Raw genomic sequence first — 17,828 nt, forward strand, 5'->3', positions numbered from 1 at the left:
TTCGCGCCCACTCTACCAGGGCGGTAGCGGCTTCTACAGCTTTCATGAGAGGTATGCCATTGGAGGACATCTGCAACGCTGCGACTTGGGCTACTCCGCTCACCTTCGTGAAGCATTATGCCCTGGATGTCCGGTCTACTCGTCGTGTGGCGTTGGGTCGATCTATTTTGGAGACCGAGTAACTGGTGATCTTCGAGTGGTCATCTGTGCATTCACACCACCCGCCCTCCTTCCCCTCTGCTCTCGGCCCTTCATCTTGTTTCTTTGAAGGCTGTTGGGCGGCGGTCAGAAGGAACTGGCAGGATCTGCGTGCCCCTCCTTGGTCATGCGCAGTGGAGCCGGCGCGTGACCTGGGAGAGGCGCGAAAATCCCTTTTGCTAGCTACCGGTACCGAGAAGGTTCAGCGCAGGCGCAGTATTCCCAAGGGTGTGAATGCACAGATGACCACTCGAAGATCACCAGTTACAGGTAAGCAACCTGTCTTTTTTATCATGCTGTTCCTAGTACTCTCTATATAAGGATAAAGAGAAACAAACGTGTTTTGGCTACTGTATTACATTCCTGTGGTTTGTGCTGGGTCTATAGTTGTGAAAAGAGGTTTTCCTAATATCTAGTATATTTCAGTGGGTATGTACATTTGAATCTAAGTGAGAATACACCCCTCCTCCCTTTCCTTCTCTTCCTGGTACTCTCCATATAAGGAGAAAGAGAAACAAACTTGTTTTGGCTACTGTATTATATTCCTAAGGTTTGTGCTGGGTCTATAGTTGTGAAAAGAGGTTTTCCTAATATCTAGTATATTTCAGTGGGTTCCAAAACAATCCTGTTGCAATAGCAATAACAATACTTGGCGGGGAGGGGCAAGTTAACTGTATTTCTGGTTGCTGTGTTTTTCTTTCCTTTTCTCCCTTTGACACGAAAGGACTCTTTGATCTTGTCACTGATCATTGCTAAGAGATGGCTGGGGTCAATAAACCTCCTAAAATACCATCAAATTCACTAGGTGTACCCAGATCAGCTGCATCCAGCATACCATCTGCATCCATGAAGGATCTTCAACTTCTTATTCAAGAAACAATAAAAGGTTCAATTTCAGAAGCAGTAGACCCACTTAAAGAAGCAATGAAGGAGATGTCACAACTTTTAAATCAAATGCAAGGTCTACAGAAACAAATTGCAAATAACACAGAGAAATTAATAGAATTAAACAAAACAACTGAAAAGATGGATATTAAGACAAAAGAAATGGAGTCCAAACTACAAGCAAAAGATACTAAACAGACCCATTTGGAACAAGATATGATTAGATTACAGATAGATAAAGTGGCTTTTATATTAAGATTCCAAAATACTCCAGAAGAGCAAGATGAAGACATCAGAAAGAAGATGGCTCATATTCTAGCATAATATATGAAAACAGAAGAGTTAGAGAAAGTACTGGACGAGCTTGATTTGGTTTTTAGAATGAATTCTGTGTATGCCAGGAACAACCAGTGACCCAGGGAAGTCGTCCACTTAATATTCCATAAAAGAATATTCAGTGATGAAATTTTAAAGACTTCAAACAGAACACCATTGGTGATAGATAACAATGAAATAAAGATTTTGAAGGAGATCCCATGGTGGAGAGTCAGAAAAATAAGAAGAGAATACTTGGAACTTACAACAACATTAAGGAAAAATGAAATTTCCTACAGATGGCTCCTCCCAGAAGGCCTAATTTTTTTCTTACAGAGGCAAAAGATATAGAATTACCTTGACATTCAAGGCAGAAGACTTTTTAAAGAAGCATGGAGCGGAACTCCAAACTGAAGAAACAAACTTAGAGACGGAAGAGGAAGAGGAAGAAGAAGGCCTCCCACAAGGAGCTTCAGGGACTTCAGCAGCAATTAAGAAAAGCCCTAAGAAATCTCAATACCCGAAGACCACTCCAGCTGTTACAAGGAGACAAGTGAGAGAAAATCCAGAGGTGCAACCACAGAATCAAGATGAATAAAAGTAAAACAGGAATTATTTCTATAAATATCAATGGACTAAATTCTCCCCCAAAAAGAAGATAGATTTTTTCAACAATTAAAAAAAACCAACTTTGATATTATCTGCCTCCAAGAGACCCATATTAGGAAAGCTGACCAAAAATATATTCAAATCGAAAAGTTTGGTAAAACCTCCATTGCTTCAGATAAAGAAAAAAAAGAAAAGAGGTGTAGTGACGTACGTAAAGGAACATCTTCAAATAGAAATGATATATGCCTCGCAAGATGGGCGTATTTTAATGGTCCAAATACAAAGACAAAACAAGAAGACCCTTCTTGTTAACATATATGCACCAAATCAACATCAAGAAAAGTTTTATAGATCTCTTCAAGACTTGATTTCTAATCAGGACTACCAAGAGATTTGTATAATTGGAGACTTCAATGCGGTATTTGACAGAACTCAAGACAGAAGAACTTCTAAGAAACAGAAATGGAAAAGAGGATATGAACTTCCTCCAGCCTTTTATCAACTAATGGAAGAGAATAACTGTATAGATGCATGGAAAGCTAGAAACCCACATAAACAAGATTACACTTTTTACTCGGCAAAACACAATTCTTGGTCAAGGATAGACATGTGTTGGATTTCAGCTACAGTGACCAATGACATTTTAAAAGCAGAAATACAACCTCAAACATTTGCGGACCATAACCCCATCACTCTTGAACTCCAAGACATTTCCAAAAGGAATAGATGGAAGTTGAATACGGCAATCTTAAAAAATGAAAGATTTGTAAAGGAATCCGAGAAATAATTCCATTTTTTAAAAAAGAAACATACAGCCTGGGATTTCTATAAATATTGTTTGGGATGCCTTTAAAGCTTTTGCGAGAGGATGGATGATAAAAGAAGCAACATTCAGGAAAAAACAAAGACTAGAAAAATACTCCCAACTGCAAAAACAAATTAAAGAACAAGAATAAAACAATAAAACAAGATTTGATAACTGAACAGAGGAAGACCAAACTTAAATTATTGCAACATCAAACGAACTGCCTCCTAACTCAAGAAATAGCAAAGAAAATAATGTATGCCAAACAAAATCATTTTGAAAATGCAAACAAACTGACTAGATGGTTGGCATATAAAATACACAAAGAAAGGGAAAGAAGATATATAAAAATACTTAAAAATTGCAAATGAGAAGAAAAAAATAAATCAGAAGACTTAAAAATAATTGTGGAACAATTTTATTAAAACCTCTCCAAAAACAGAAGCCTCCCAAGAACAAATCAGAGGATATTTAGAAAAATGTAAAACAAAAATTTTCACAGAGGAGCAGAGAGAGCTATTAAATCAACCAATATCCCTAGCTGAACTGACAGAAGCCTTTAAAAAACAAAAGAAAGGTAAAACCACAGGCCCTGATGGGCTGCCAGCAGAATTTTATCACATCTTTGAAGATCAATTGATATTTCCTTTAAAAGAGGTGTGTCAGAATATAACAATTGAACAGAAAATATCAGATTCTTGGAAGGAGGCCTTGATATCTCTTATACATAAGCAAGGTTTAGATGAAAAATTAAAAATTATAGACCTATTTGTCTTTTAAATGTTGACTATAAAATATATGCCTCCATCATAGCAACAAGAATGAAAAAAGTGCTAGCACAAATTATATATAAAGATCAAACAGGCTTTCTTTCTAAGAGACAACTTAGAAAAAATATAAGAAGAAGAAGCGAAGAAGAGATTGGATTTATATCCCGCCCTTCCCTTGGAGTCTCAGAGCGGCTTACAAACTCCTTTCCCTTCCCCTCCCCACAACAGACACCCTGTGAAGTGGGTGGGGCTGAGAGAACTCTGACACAAACTGCTCTTTCAGGAACAGCTGTGCCAGAGCTTGTGACTGACCCAAGATCACATCAGTAGGTGCAAGTGGAGGAGTGGGGAATCAAACCTGGTTCTCCCAGATTAGAGTCCGCACACTTAACCACTACACCAAACTGGACAATCCTAGATGTTCTAGAGTACTATGAAGCCCACCCAGAAAAACAATTGGCACTAATCTTTCTAGACGCTGAAAAGACCTTTGATAATGTCAGTTGGAATTTTATGCTTTAACTACTAACATATTCACAGGCTGGTACAGAATTCTCCAAAATGATTGAAGCAATTTATACCAAACAGTATGCTAAGATCTCCCTTAATAGAGACTTATCACAAAACATTGAAATACAAAAAGGGGCACGGCAAGGTTGTCCTCTGTCACCTGTATTATTTATCTTTGTCCTCAAAGTCATAACCGATGTAATTAGAGCAAATGAGCAAATTATAGGTCTTAAAATAAGAGGTAAAGAATTTAAACTGTTAGCTTTTGCTAACGATTTAGTCTTTATTTTGGAAAATCCTTTAAATTCCACAAATGTCTTGATATCTTTGTTACATGAATATGGAGCAGTGGGAGGTCTAAAAATTAGCATAAATAAAACAAAAATCCTGACAAAAATATGACAAAGACTCAAAGTTTACTCCTTCAAGAAAAAACAGGATTTGAAACCCAGAAGAAAATTAAATACCTAGGAATAAACAAATTTTCCTTGATGGAAAATAACTACACAGAACTGTTGAAAACAATTTTAAAAGACTTGGAAAAATGGAAAAATCTTCAAATTTCTTTTATGGGTAGAATAGCCACCATCAAAATGAATATTTTACCAAGAATGATGTTTCTATTCCAAACAATACAGATTATCCAGATTATCCCTGTTGTGAAGAACTGAATAAATTGATGACCCATTTCATCTGGCAAGGGAAGAAACCAAGAATAAAACTTAAAGCTCTGCAAGATGTTAAAGAAAAGGCTGGCTTTTCGCTTCCAGACTGGGCCCTCTACTATAGAGCAGCAGTGCTGGCTTGGATCAAAGTGTGGATCACATTGGAAAATCAAAGACTATTGAAACTAGAAGGCCATGACTTGTTATTGGGATGGCAAGCCTTCCTATGGTATGGAAAAGTTGACTCTCACAAATATTTTAAACTGTATTGGGTGAGAGCTTCCTTAATGAAAGTTTGGGAGCCAATTAGAAAACAAATCTGTAGCTCCCTTAGAAGCATTTACAAACCCAAAGACATACCAAGAAAAGCCAATAAAAAGATATCAAGATTCTAAATGTAACTTGAAACCTTTGTCTGAGCTAAACTGGTGGCAAAAAGCTCAAATTGAATCAAGATATATTAAAGATAAAGCAATATGATTTTATGAAAACCTTTTAGAAATTGATAAGTTAATGCTGTTTGGTGAACAGAATTTCATAAGAAAAATGTATGTTTTGTTGTTAGACTATAAGATGTATGACGAAACCGTTAAAAGTGTTATGATACATTGGGCACAAAACTTGGGTCATAATATTGAGTTAAATCACTGGTCCCAGATTTGGGGGGGGGAATTAAGATCACGAAAGCAATATATAAGATGTTTTATAGATGGTATATTACCCCTGAGAAATTGGCTAAATTTGATCCTAAATGTTCAAATATTTGTTGGAAATGTCAAAACAAAGTGGGATCCTTTTATCATATATGGTGGTTGTGTGATAAAGCAAAAAAAAAAATACTGGGCTTAAATCCATGAAGTATTGCAAAAAATCTTAAAATGTCATGTACCCTTTACTCCAGAAGTATTTCTTTTGAATATTTTGTCTGAAACTTGTAAAAGAGATGACTCCTATCTTATATCTTATAAGAGATCTTATATCTTATCTTATATCTTATAAGATATTACTCCTATCTTATATCTTAACTACTTCTGCTAGAATTTTGTATGCTAAATATTGGAGGAGACCTGCAATGCCAAGTACAGAAGAATTTATTAACAAAGTACTCAAATCAGCTGAAATGGATAAACTGACTTTATTGTTGAAAGGCCACACAGAAAGTACATTTGAAAATACATGGTCAAGATTTTATACATGGTATGAGAATTTCAACAGGACAAGGCTATAATCAAGCAACTTATCACAGTAGAGGACATAAAGTAGAAGAATTTTTTTAACATTTGCAAAAAGAACCTTTTAGCTTTAAACGGTTTATTTTGAAATCTTCATAAGAAGGCATCAAAATTACTATTCACATGAAATTAATACCCCATTTATGTTTTATGTATGTTTGTTGTGTGTATGTCTCTGGAAAAAAATACTTGCCCAAGCGTTTTGATTACTACTTGCCCAAACTTTTTGATTACTACTTTCTGGAAGCCATCCTCTTATATGCATACAATGAGGAACTTTGGAACTTCTCAAATTGTCTCCAATCCAGCATGAAGAAGAGTGGTGGAAATCTGAGACCAAGTGTCCCACCATTTTCAAGCTTCTGCTAGGGCTCACAATTTGACTCATTCCTTGTAGAGCTGGGAGAAGGAAGGATTTAATCTTTTATCCATACCACTTCCCTAAAAGAAGTTGTAGCTCCTGCTTGTCCCATAGAAACAATGCTCATAGGGGAATGGTTAAGCACCTCTTCTCTACTACTGATCCCAGGGGCTGCTTTCTGAGAAAATGAAGGTATCAGGAGACCAGTCACAAGTTTGCTCTGTATAAGCCCTGAATTAAGTGATGAACTTCTCAAATATAATTGTTTTCTGTGTTTGCTGTCAAAGGCCTTTTATAATTATCCAAGCAAAATGATTTTTCCAGTTTCCCAAGTGTAGCAGTTATTTTCTTATTAACACAGTAAGTGGATGCCATTGGATTCCCTATAGATAGGAATGATAAATGTCAGTAATTCATCCCTGTTGTGAAATGTAAAAATTCTCAAGCTGTGCTTTCCAAAGAGAGGAATTCTTATTTAGCTTTAGAAGACCTGTTTCAAGTATCTTTTCTCAAAATCTTTCACTGTATGAAATTCTAGTTTTAAGCTGCAGTCTATCTCCTCCTTTTAGAACAAACCATTTCATGCTTTCCTGCAAATGTAGTGTCTTTCTTTTCTTCTTGGTATCAGTTATGATGAAATAAGTATCTAATGGTCAGCTTTACCCATTATTAGTTTTTTCCATGCAATTATCTTATTTATGAAATAAATGCACTGTGGTATTACTCAATGACTTTGGGATCCAAATATAATTTGTCAGTATAGCATTCCTTTTGTGGGGATTCTGTGTTTTCCTGGCATTCAAATAGTATTTAGTTGTTAGGAGAATGCATTGCATGTGACTGTTGTGCTGGATGAAACATAAGGTTGTATGAGTAACAGTCTTTTTTTTTTTTTTTGGCTAATGCCCACTACATGCAAAGGTGATACTCTACTGCAGATCAGCCCTTCACTATTGTACAGTATGATTTTCAGCATCATATACATTGCATACAAGTATTGTAGTGCTTAACCCTAGTCCCTTAAAATTTTATCTTGGTATCTTCATGAATGAATGTGTGTGTGTGTGTGGCTGTCTCAGCACTGAAATGTTCATATGTGTTCATGTACTTTACGTGTCAAATTATTTTTGTTTCCATTCCAGTATCCAGTAAATTCCCCAGAGAAGAGTCTTCAAAAATTTGCCTTCAGCAAATACCCAGTGAGGGATTTTTGGATATAAAATATCTGGAAGCTACCCTGCAGCGAATATCTGTCACTCAGAGTTTGAGGACTAAAGTACTAGTGCAAGCCCTGTTGCCTGAGACAGAATAAGGGTTGATTCAGTGCAGTAGCTTGAAGGATCGAGTTGTTAAGGCCATTCTTAATAAAATATAGGAAAAAGAGCAGTGCTTGACTTTTTTCACTGGTAGAATGGCTAATCCTATTCAGCTGGAATACACATTGAAAAAGGCAGCAACATGTTGTTTTAATTATACTTCCTTCATCCATGCTGCTTCTGTCTTCCTCCTGTCTCCCTCTTTCCCCTCTACTATGGACCATCTATTACTTGAAATGCTCTACTTCTGTAATATGGACAGTCCAGGAGAACCTTACATACATGGTATATGCCTTGCATAGATCAAGTGAGTAGTATGAATGGATTGGATCCTGCAGATCTGTTCCATAAACACTGGTATTTTCCTCCAAAGCAAGACGTTCTTCTCACCTGGCTTCTCCCCCCCCCCGCCCCCCACTACAGATGGTTTAATGCAGGGAACTACCATAAGTTTTTAAATATTTAACAAAGGAAATGTAGCTATGAAATGACAGTACAATTCTCAGTGTCAAAAAGGATACTGTAAGGACAAATTATACAGATGGAAATCAGTCACTGGTATGAGAGACCAAAGGAAACTGGAAGAAACGTGCTAAAGAAATTATAAAGTGTACTCTATATGAAAAAAATTGAAAGTGACAATAACAATAAAGCAAATCTTCATAGATGAAATCCTATCTTCATACTCCTTTATTTGTTAACGAAACTTTCCAGAATTGCATTCCGTTTCGTTGTAGACACTTCTTATGAACAGTGTGTGTTCTTTTCTTAACAATATTTTTTTTGCTAATGTCTTCATAAGGAATTTCAAACTACCATAAAGGTATTTGCTCAATACATCTCTCCCGAGCAGATAACAAATTGCTTGCATATTTTCATATAGAGTACACTTTATAATTTCTTTAGCGAATTTCTTCGTTTCCTTTGGTCTCTCATACTCAAAAAGGATACTGTGCCTATGGATGCTACTGTGCCTATGGATGGCAATATAACATTGGGGCTGTCAAAAGTCCCAGTCCCAACCCTGGGGAAGGACTTTTGGTACAAGGGGAGTGCATCACAAAACAGAGTTACAAAGTACCAGAGGGAGTCTAAAACTCACCCTAGTCTTGGTAGGTTTCCTCCCGGCTTCTCAGGGAACTTAACAAGAAAAGTCAGCCCTGCAGAGTGGGACTGCAGTCTGAGTTTCAAAGACAAAACTGTTAACTGGTAAGAGGTCAAGAGCCAAGGCTCTGGATTAAGGCTTAAGGCTTTGAGGTTACTGAAGGCAAAAACCACGACTGAGTAAAAATACAATTATTTATTTAAGGTGCAAAAATATTTAAAACAAGACTAGATAGTGAAGGAATAAAACAAATAAATTTAAGCTTTTCCAGCATAGCTAAACACACAGAAATAAGGTTCCAGTTACCATTCAAGGACTGCGGTCACACGGAGCATTAGCCACACTACTGAGACAAATGATAAGCGGATTTTCCGGGCATGATCACACCACAACATCTGGGAAGCGTAGAGCTCCCATGGCGAACCTGAGGCTTCCCGCCAAAGATGCGGAGTTAAAAACTAGTACCTCTGAGGTACAAGTTTCCGGAAACTGCGGGGCAAGGGCTGGCATCTGATTGCGTTTCCAGTGGTAGTTCGTGGCATTCGGCACCCGCCCATGTCCCATCGCAAACAGGTTTTTTTCCCCAAGTCTCCACAGGATGCGCACAAGCACCCAATGGCACATGCGCACGAAGAGGAAAGTGAAAGTTCCGTTGATCCGCAGAATCGCGCATGTTACAAAAGCAAAGGCATGTTTGGAACAGCACCAAACAACAGCGAAGGATGAAAGAGCAGAGGACAACAAGAGAACACTTGAAACTGAAAAGCATAACATGGACAGGAGACGATGAACAAAGTTCCTGTTTACAGTTGCAGAAGTTTCCAGTCTCAAAATCACTATGGTAGTTGATGGTAGGTGATTGAATGAGTGGCTGCTGAACAACTCCAAGGATTCCAGGATGAAGTGGATTGTTTGAATTCATCCCATTCTGTTTTCAGGCCAGGCTATGGGATCAAAATAGCCTTGGTTGCCTTGGTAGATGGCCTGTGTTGGGAGATGGACAGAGGGAGTTTATTATTCTGGACCTCTTGGTGGCTTTCACTACCCACAATTATGGTAGCCTTCTGGACCACATTTCAGGGTTGGGAATGAGAAGCAATGTTATATGATTCTAACTGGAAGATAGGTTTCAGAGGATATTACTGGAAGACTGCTGCTTGGCTTATGAGGTCCTGCAAGGTTCCATCTTGTTCCTCATGCTTTTCAGGGTCTACATGAAGTTTCTGAGATAGATCATCTGAAGTTTTGGGGTGGGTTGTCACCAATATGCAGATGATTCTTAGCCCTATCTCATACTTCAAGTGGATCCCAGGGAGGCTGTGGAAACAATGAACCAGTTCCTGAAGGCAGTTTGGGGATGGATGAGGAATAATAAGATCAACTTAATCCTTACATAACAGAGGTACTATTGTGGGGTGGGGGGGGGAGGATTGACCCAGGAACGGAGATATTTCTGGATACTAAAGGAATAGGTTACTAGCTTGTGGGTGCTGCTGGACCCTGGCTTCCTACTGGACAAGCAGGTGGCAGTGGTGGTCATCAGTGCCTTTAACTAGCTTTGGCTGGTGAGCCAGTTGTGGCCTTTCCTGAACAAAAAATGCCTTGCCCAGGTGGTGCATACTCTGGTGACTATCTTCTGCAATGCATTATGTATGAAACTGCTCTTGAAAAGTGTCCAGAAGTTACAGTTTGTGAAGAATGTTGTCACCAGAATTCTGATTGGAGTGTGTTGAAGGGATCATATCACTCCAGTCTTGTTCCATTCGGGCTGGGCTATCACCAATATGTGGTTGACATTCAGCTCTATCTCACCCTTCCAGCTGATCCCAGGGAGGCTGTAGAAACCCTGAACTGGTGCCTGAAGACTAATAATAAACAAAATAAACAAAATCCTATATATATATACTCCTATACATACATACATATATATATATATATATAAGCCCAATGTGCTCCATCAGCCATTGGCCCATCAATAGCCACTCGAGTATTCGCGTGCCATTGGCTGGGTACTGGGTCTGCTCCTGTCCCCCGCCCACTGCCAGCCTGGCCACTTCCCTGTCAGGATAAACTGCCAAAACAGCTGTCTCTCCTGATGATGCTTCTCCTGCTTGGCTCCTGTGGGGCTAACGTTTCCCTCAGTACCTGTAGCTAGGTAACCAAGCTTGGTTCTGTCTGTAAAAAGGCAAAGGCAGGAGCCCCATTCCAGGCCTTTGTGGAGAACTCATTGAGGCCAGTCCTGACTAGGCTTGCCAGCTCCAGCTTGGGAGATTCCTGGAGATTTTGTGGTGGAGTCTACGGAAGCCAGAATTTGGGGAGGGGAGTGGCCTCAGCTGAGTAGAATGCCATAGAGTCCACCCTCCAAACCAGCCATTTCCTCCTGGGGAACCACTGCTGTCATTCTCCAGGTGAGGTCTGGAGATCACGCAAAATTAAAACTGCTCTTCAGATGGCAGAGATCAGCTCCCCTGGAGAAAATGGCTACTTTGCAGGGTGGATTCTGTGTCATTATACCCTGCTGAGGTCGCTTCCCTCCTGTTTGGGTCCCCACTTTGGAGAAAGACTGTACTTTTTCCTAGGTAGAGGCTCCAGGTGTGTGTGGGGGAGATGAAAAGCTGAAGTCAGGGGGCAAATAATGGTAGGTTGTTGGTTGTCTGGGAAGGAGATAGGGTTGCCAACTCCAGGTTGAAAAATTCCTGGAGATTTGAGGGGTGGAGCCTGGAGAGGGTGGGGTTTGAGGAGAGGTGAGTCCTTAGACGGGTACAATGCCATAGACCACCCTCCAAACCAGCCATTTTCTCCCAGGAACCATTGTTGCCAATCTCCAGGTGAGGGCTGGAGATCACTCAGATTTACAGCTGCTCTTCAGATAGCAGAGATCAGTTCCCCTGGAGAAAACGGTAAGCTCTGTGTCATTATACCCTGCTGAGATCACCACAGCAAATTGATGCTGAATGCCTAAGGCCAGGGTACCTGCCCAGAGCCTCTTTCTAGATCTCGTTATTTCCAGAACGTGCCTTATTCCTAGTAAATAATAGACTAAATAAATAATAAACTAAAGCTTAATCCTGACAAGATGGATGTGCTACTGGTGGGCATTTCCCCCTCAAAACCTGCAAGATTTGCGAACTCAGTTGGATTGCTTTAGCAACATCAACATGGTTAATGTTCCTTTCCTTTCTGGTTTCTTCAGCTCTTCGGCACTGATAATCTTGCCATAAATATTCTAAGGGAAATAATGGCTGCGGTCACACGCAACATTAGCCACGCAAGAGATACGGAAGACAAGCGGAGTTTCTGGTCACGATCTCACCAGCACATCTGGGAAGCGTAGCGCTTCCGTGGCACAACTGAGGCTTCCTGCCGAAAAAGCGCAGCAAAAAACTAGTACCTTGGAGGTACTAGTTTCCAGAAACTGCGGGGCAAGGGCGGGCGTCTGATCGCGTTTCCGGTGGCATCCGGCGCCCGCCCATGTCCCCTTGCAGAAAAGGGTTTCCCCCCCCAAGTCTCCGTGGATGCGCACACGCACCCAACGGAGCATGCGCATTCGTAGTGTACACAAAAAAAGAAAACCAGTTCGCCGCGCCGTGCGCTTCTTCATTGCGCGCAGGCGTGTGTTGTGATCGGCACCTCTCCCTACCCACGGAAGCTCCACAGTACCTCCACAGAACCTCCACAGTAGGTCTGATCGCTTTACTGCATGTTAGTTTGCCCCGGGGCAAACAGCCACACTTCTCTTCTGCAGTTTCCTGCCCGTGTGGCAGGGGCCAATCTTTTGGAAATAACAGGTTGCAAAAAAGCAGTGTTTTAAAAATTAATTTAGAAACCTTGCCTGTTACAATTTATATTTGTCCTTATGTTATGTTTACACGTATACAGAAATACTCAGATTAAAGTGATTGATGAATGTGGGAATGCAACTCTAACGTAATGTAGATTGTTGTAAATAAACTTCCCATATCATGTAATTTTTTTGGTCTGCACATTTTTATCAAGTGTGTCTAGTATTTTTTAAAAGCTATCTGTCAACCCGACCAGTGGCTGAAGTCTTATTTCTTAGGCCTGGTGTTACTTCACTGATTTTCATTGACTCTTCCTCTCAGTCATATGTTTATCTGTTCATGTGTTCTGTTTTAATCATTTTTAATATATCTATGTATGATTTTTATTTTTATTGTTTACCACCTCGGACACCTTAAGGAAGTTTAAAATGTTTTAAATAAATAAGTTATAAGAAGAGACTCATTTCTTTGATCCAAAATGATGTGTAAAGAGTACACTTGTAGTCATATTTATATTTAAAGTCCAACATCAATACCATAGTAAAATTGAGTTCTGTTTAGACAGGAAGTTCACTGAATACTCACTTCCACAGACATAAAGCTTTATTTGAATAATTTGAATGATACTCAGTCTCAGTTAAGATTGTGCCACAATCCAGTCCTGCTAAATATTCTTGTATGCATCTCCAAGATGAAGGAGTTTTTGGGCAAGCTGCTTCATGATGCATTTGAAGAACAGAAGGTTATTTTGTTCTTAACTAAAACTAACACAAATGGAGCATCTCATGCACAGGGGCTGGAATTAAATCACAGAAAAGCTGCCTGGTTATTCTTATGAGTCAGTGAAATAGAAATTAAGAATGAAGATGAAGCTTTCTTTTGGGGAGTTAACAGTTACAAAGTCAACACATTCTTGTTGCTAAAAGGGTTCAGTCTAGAGGTGTGCCTTCGGCAAAATCCGAGCCCCCCAAAAATCTGAAAAATACCTTATTGGTATTTTCCAGATATTCTTTCAGCTAGATAGAGTTTTGGCCATTTTTCGGCTAACCAAAAGGGCTGATCCCCAAAAATATTTGGGATTTTTCGGGACCACTGGTTCAGACTGGCAGAAATGAAATCTTCATTGGACATTGTAATTACAGACTTCTAGTCAAGGCAGCCACTATGTCTTGGCCTGGGTGTCTAAGGTAAAAAGATGCACAGAAGTCCCACTGCCACAGGAAAGTAAACTTACTGGCTTCTAAAATTCTCTGTCAAGGGCCAGAAAAATATATATTGTATTTCAGTGGTTATGGCCGTTTTCTGTGGAAAATAGTGAACAGCAATTCTGGCAACACTGTGGCCTTCTAAAGGAGTTCTGTCTTCACCACCATACAGTTTGAGTCATCTTATGATGCACAATAACAGGCTGGCAAGAATCCTTTCTGACATTTTAAATTAAGCCTTACTTCCAAAAATTGGTGGCATGCAGTGTAAAGCAAAATATGGATAACTGCAAAATCAGGAATTGTTTCACTACAGTGTTGCGCTGCCGTATCTATTCAAGCTGTAGGAGAAACACTAAAGTTCTACTGTGCCTGATTTTGTATGATAAGTGATGGTGAAGAGGGGGTAAGGAGAAATAGGCTCTTGAGGATGTAAAGAGCTCTTCATAGCCTTTTCCTACCAACACCTTAACCCATCTTCTGATCTAAACAAGGGTAAAGACTAAGCTGATTTAAAAAAAAGTCACCTTATATCTTTAGGTCTTCAATTCCTCAGGTGATTAGAACACCTCTTAATAATATTTATCTGTAAAGTAATCACAGTATTAGTTGGGGAGGGCAATTCTGGTAAAGTGACTAAAGCATGGCACATGTAGATGGGTGTTAAAGATCCCACTGCACAGACGTCCTCTATAGTGTGTTGTTCAGCCTTATGTTTGTTAGTGATAATTAAATTAAGTTTCATCTTACATAACCTGGAATGTTTTTGTGAAATGAATATAAGCTGCTCTGAGAACTCATTGGGGAGAAAGCTGGCATATAAATGAAGTAATAAATAAATATGCTGGTGTATGTGTCTTTCTCATATAGAGCTTGAGCACTTAACATTAACAAAAGGTTTTTTTTAATTGCACAGCCACGTGTGTGTTTGAAGGTAAAACCTACTTTGAAGGTGAAAAAGAAACTGTACATTCAAACTCAGGGGACTGTATTCTGTTTGAATGCAAGGTAAGAACATAGTTGATAGCTTATTCTCTTCCTGTAATGTCTCTCTACCCTGTAATTAAGGCGGTTAAAGTGATCCTAACGATGGCATCCTACCTTTTCAAATTTGCTATCCAATGGCAATTTTTATATCAACTGTAAAATTGTGGTGTTAATGTAAGGGCTTGTTTTTGTTGCTCTCCTTATTGTGAACAAATGAACTGGAGATATTCCAGATTTTTGTGTGTGGGGGGAATCTGATCCTTAATACACATCCCAACTTCTCAGTTAGTAAAGTTACTTCTTTTACACTGCAGTCCTAAACAGAGTTGTATCCTTCTAAGCTAATTGACTTCATTAGGTATATAAGGGTGTTACCTTGCTTTGGAGTGTACTGGAAGCTCATTTCCCCAATGAATACTAGCAACAAAATCTGCAGTATTATGTTTACATTAATAAAAGTTTCTAAGAATTTTTATTTTGTAAAATTGTTTTACCATTATTTATGAGACACTAAATAATTTGAAGCTTTTACTTTTTTAAAAGTCTGAATTAAACACACATAGCCTGTGGTCACACACACTAACTAATCCACCTTCAATGCACTTTCCAAATGGATTTTGGAAGTTCACACAGTAAAAATCCGGTTGGAAAGTGCACTGAAAGTTTCTTCCTGGAAGAGGGGCTCAGGAGTAGTTTAAACAACTATCATATGTTTCTTAACATAACACTCTTCTGTTTTTTGAAAGATATTGACACTATTGTGAACAGAAATAGTATTTCAGCTGCTGTTGTGAATTGCTGCAGGAAGGGTATCCTTATAGAATAATTGTATTTGGAATGCCTCTTAGCTATAGAAACCTGATATTGATGCATACCAATTAAAACAGGCATATGTTTACTTTCCGAGAACACCAACATTTTAAGTTTAAGGAAAATTGTAACTCAACAGAACTCTGATGGAAGTCCAACTATTTGTACTATTTTAATGAAACTTTTTGATTTATTAATGGTTGATAGAACTGCTGCAAGTTTTGTTAGGAGCTGATTGGTCACCACTGGTGTTGCCCTTGTACCATGAGTAGAGGAGGTTGAGTCATTTCTGCTTTCCCTCCATATATTTTATTTTATATAGGCTGCCTAAATAAAAATGTAATTCAAAAAATTAAATAATTATCTCTATTCAACAGGACCACAAAATGCAACGTGTAGTGAAGTCAGATTGTCCTACCTTGAACTGTCTTGAATCTCAGCAAATCTCCTTATCTAATAGTTGCTGCAAAGTTTGTAAAGGTAAATTATAAGAGAAAGAATGAGCTCATGATGAGAGATTTAAAAAAACTTTCATGTATATGACATGTTGGACTCTAGTCCACAAATATTTTGCCACAATGAATCTGTTAATCTTTGAGTGGTCTCTGTACATCACATCTCTGGGATATAGTGCGCCTGCGCCAACCCCGATCGGTATAATGGAAAGCAAAAGGGATTTTCGCGCCGGCTCCCCAGTCATGTGTTGGGCTCCAGTGCGCATGACTAGGGGAGGGACATGAGGATCCCGCCAGTTCTCTTCTGACCGCCACGCTGGTAGGACCTTCTCCGCCTTGGTCAGTAACTTTTTTTGGCCTTCGGGTCTCTCTTTCTTCTTCAGACTGTTTATCTAGTTAGGAAAGTAAAATAGTGTTAGTGTTAGTTAGCATTGGACTTTCGTCGTGTTCTGCTTCAGCAGACTTCCTCTGCCCCCCCCTCCAGCCTATGGGCAAACAGTAGGACTTATTCAAACGGTGCTGGAAGTGCGGTAGTAAAATGCCCCCCCCCGACAGACACTCCCTTTGCCTCCTGTGCCTGGGGGAATCGCACCGGGTGGACTCTTGTGCCCATCGTGCCAAATTCTCCAAATGAGAAAGAATTGGGCAGCTAGACTCTGTGTAGCTCTGCTGGAGTTAGCTCTTTCACTGATGGCATTGTCACAAGACACTTCGGGGCATGCTTCGATGTCGACTCCTGCCTTGGGCTCAACTGCCGTACTGTCTCTGACACTGGCCCATTCTGACCGTTCGGTGCTGAAACGCTCGCTACCGGCATCCCAGTCCGATGCCCACACTCCCTCTAAGAAACACAGGGAGGGCAAGGATGACTGTCCTGTCAAGCACAAGAAGCACAAGAAAGGCTCCCCTGCTAAGGCTCCATCGACCCCTCGCAGGGCCGCAGGAGTGATTCCCGCTGGAGCTGCTTCGCTTGACTCATCTGGCCGTGGGCAGCCACAAGGTGCACCTCTTTCACCTTCGCTGCGTCCTGTCCAGCTCATGGACTCAGATAAGGACATGGACTTAACCCAAGTCTCCCACTCTTCTAGCATGGAGAGCCTGCATTCGGACCGCGGAGCGGGCACTTTTGTGCATCCTTCCCCACATGGACCTGATGAACGGGATCAACCAGTGGGACTGTTCCACCACCCTCCGCCTTCCTGGGACCAACATCAGTGGCAGATCACCAGTCTACCTCATCCCAACTCTCTCGGTATTGAGACCGTCCCCCGACACCGGAGTTCATCAGACCACAGCCATCACAGCCGATAGCCAAAGGTCATAAACCTTCGCCATCGGTACCGAAGAGGTTCAAAGGGCCATTGGATCCAATGCCTTCGGCGCCGATTCTTCAAATGTCATTCTCAGAGCCCTCTGATCGTTCAGGCTCTTCTGATTCCTCACATTCTGGAGACGAGAACCTGCTCCCTTCAGTGGAACCCTCTCCACCACAGCAAGTAGGAGATGACCTCCCAACTCCAAAAGCTGCAGCTGGTACAGAACACTGCAGCCAGGCTGTTGATGGCCCTCCCTATGCGAGAGCACATCCATGTGTAGGGGCTCAATGAGAACCTCATGTGGCTCACCACCATATCAGTTTCCTGAAACTGTTAGCCATCCCATGGTCCCACAAACATGTGTTTTTCTTCCCCCTGCTCCCTCTACTTACCAAAGTGATTGCCAAAATAATAAGGGAAAGGCCTCGATGTATCCTGGTGGCCCCGGCAACACTGGTTCCCTGCTCTGCTCAACATATCCAAGGGCTCCTTCACCCACTTT

General features: G+C 40.3%; 1 protein-coding gene across 1 annotated transcript in view; it reads left to right on the top strand.

Annotated features, from left to right (window-relative positions):
* The window catches only part of NELL2 (neural EGFL like 2), a gene marked incomplete at its 3' end in the record, with an annotated part of 165,179 nt that overhangs the window by 79,272 nt on the left and 68,079 nt on the right, over positions 1 to 17,828 (top strand). The window contains exons 10-11 of the mRNA XM_015410366.1: positions 14,675 to 14,766; positions 15,933 to 16,035. Coding sequence (XP_015265852.1) covers positions 14,675 to 14,766; positions 15,933 to 16,035 — 195 coding nt within the window. The remainder of the gene's footprint in view (positions 1 to 14,674; positions 14,767 to 15,932; positions 16,036 to 17,828) is intronic.

The sequence above is a fragment of the Gekko japonicus genome, unplaced genomic scaffold (assembly GCF_001447785.1).
Source record: "Gekko japonicus isolate JY-2015 unplaced genomic scaffold, Gekko_japonicus_V1.1 scaffold1718, whole genome shotgun sequence".
NCBI lineage: Eukaryota > Metazoa > Chordata > Lepidosauria > Squamata > Gekkonidae > Gekko > Gekko japonicus.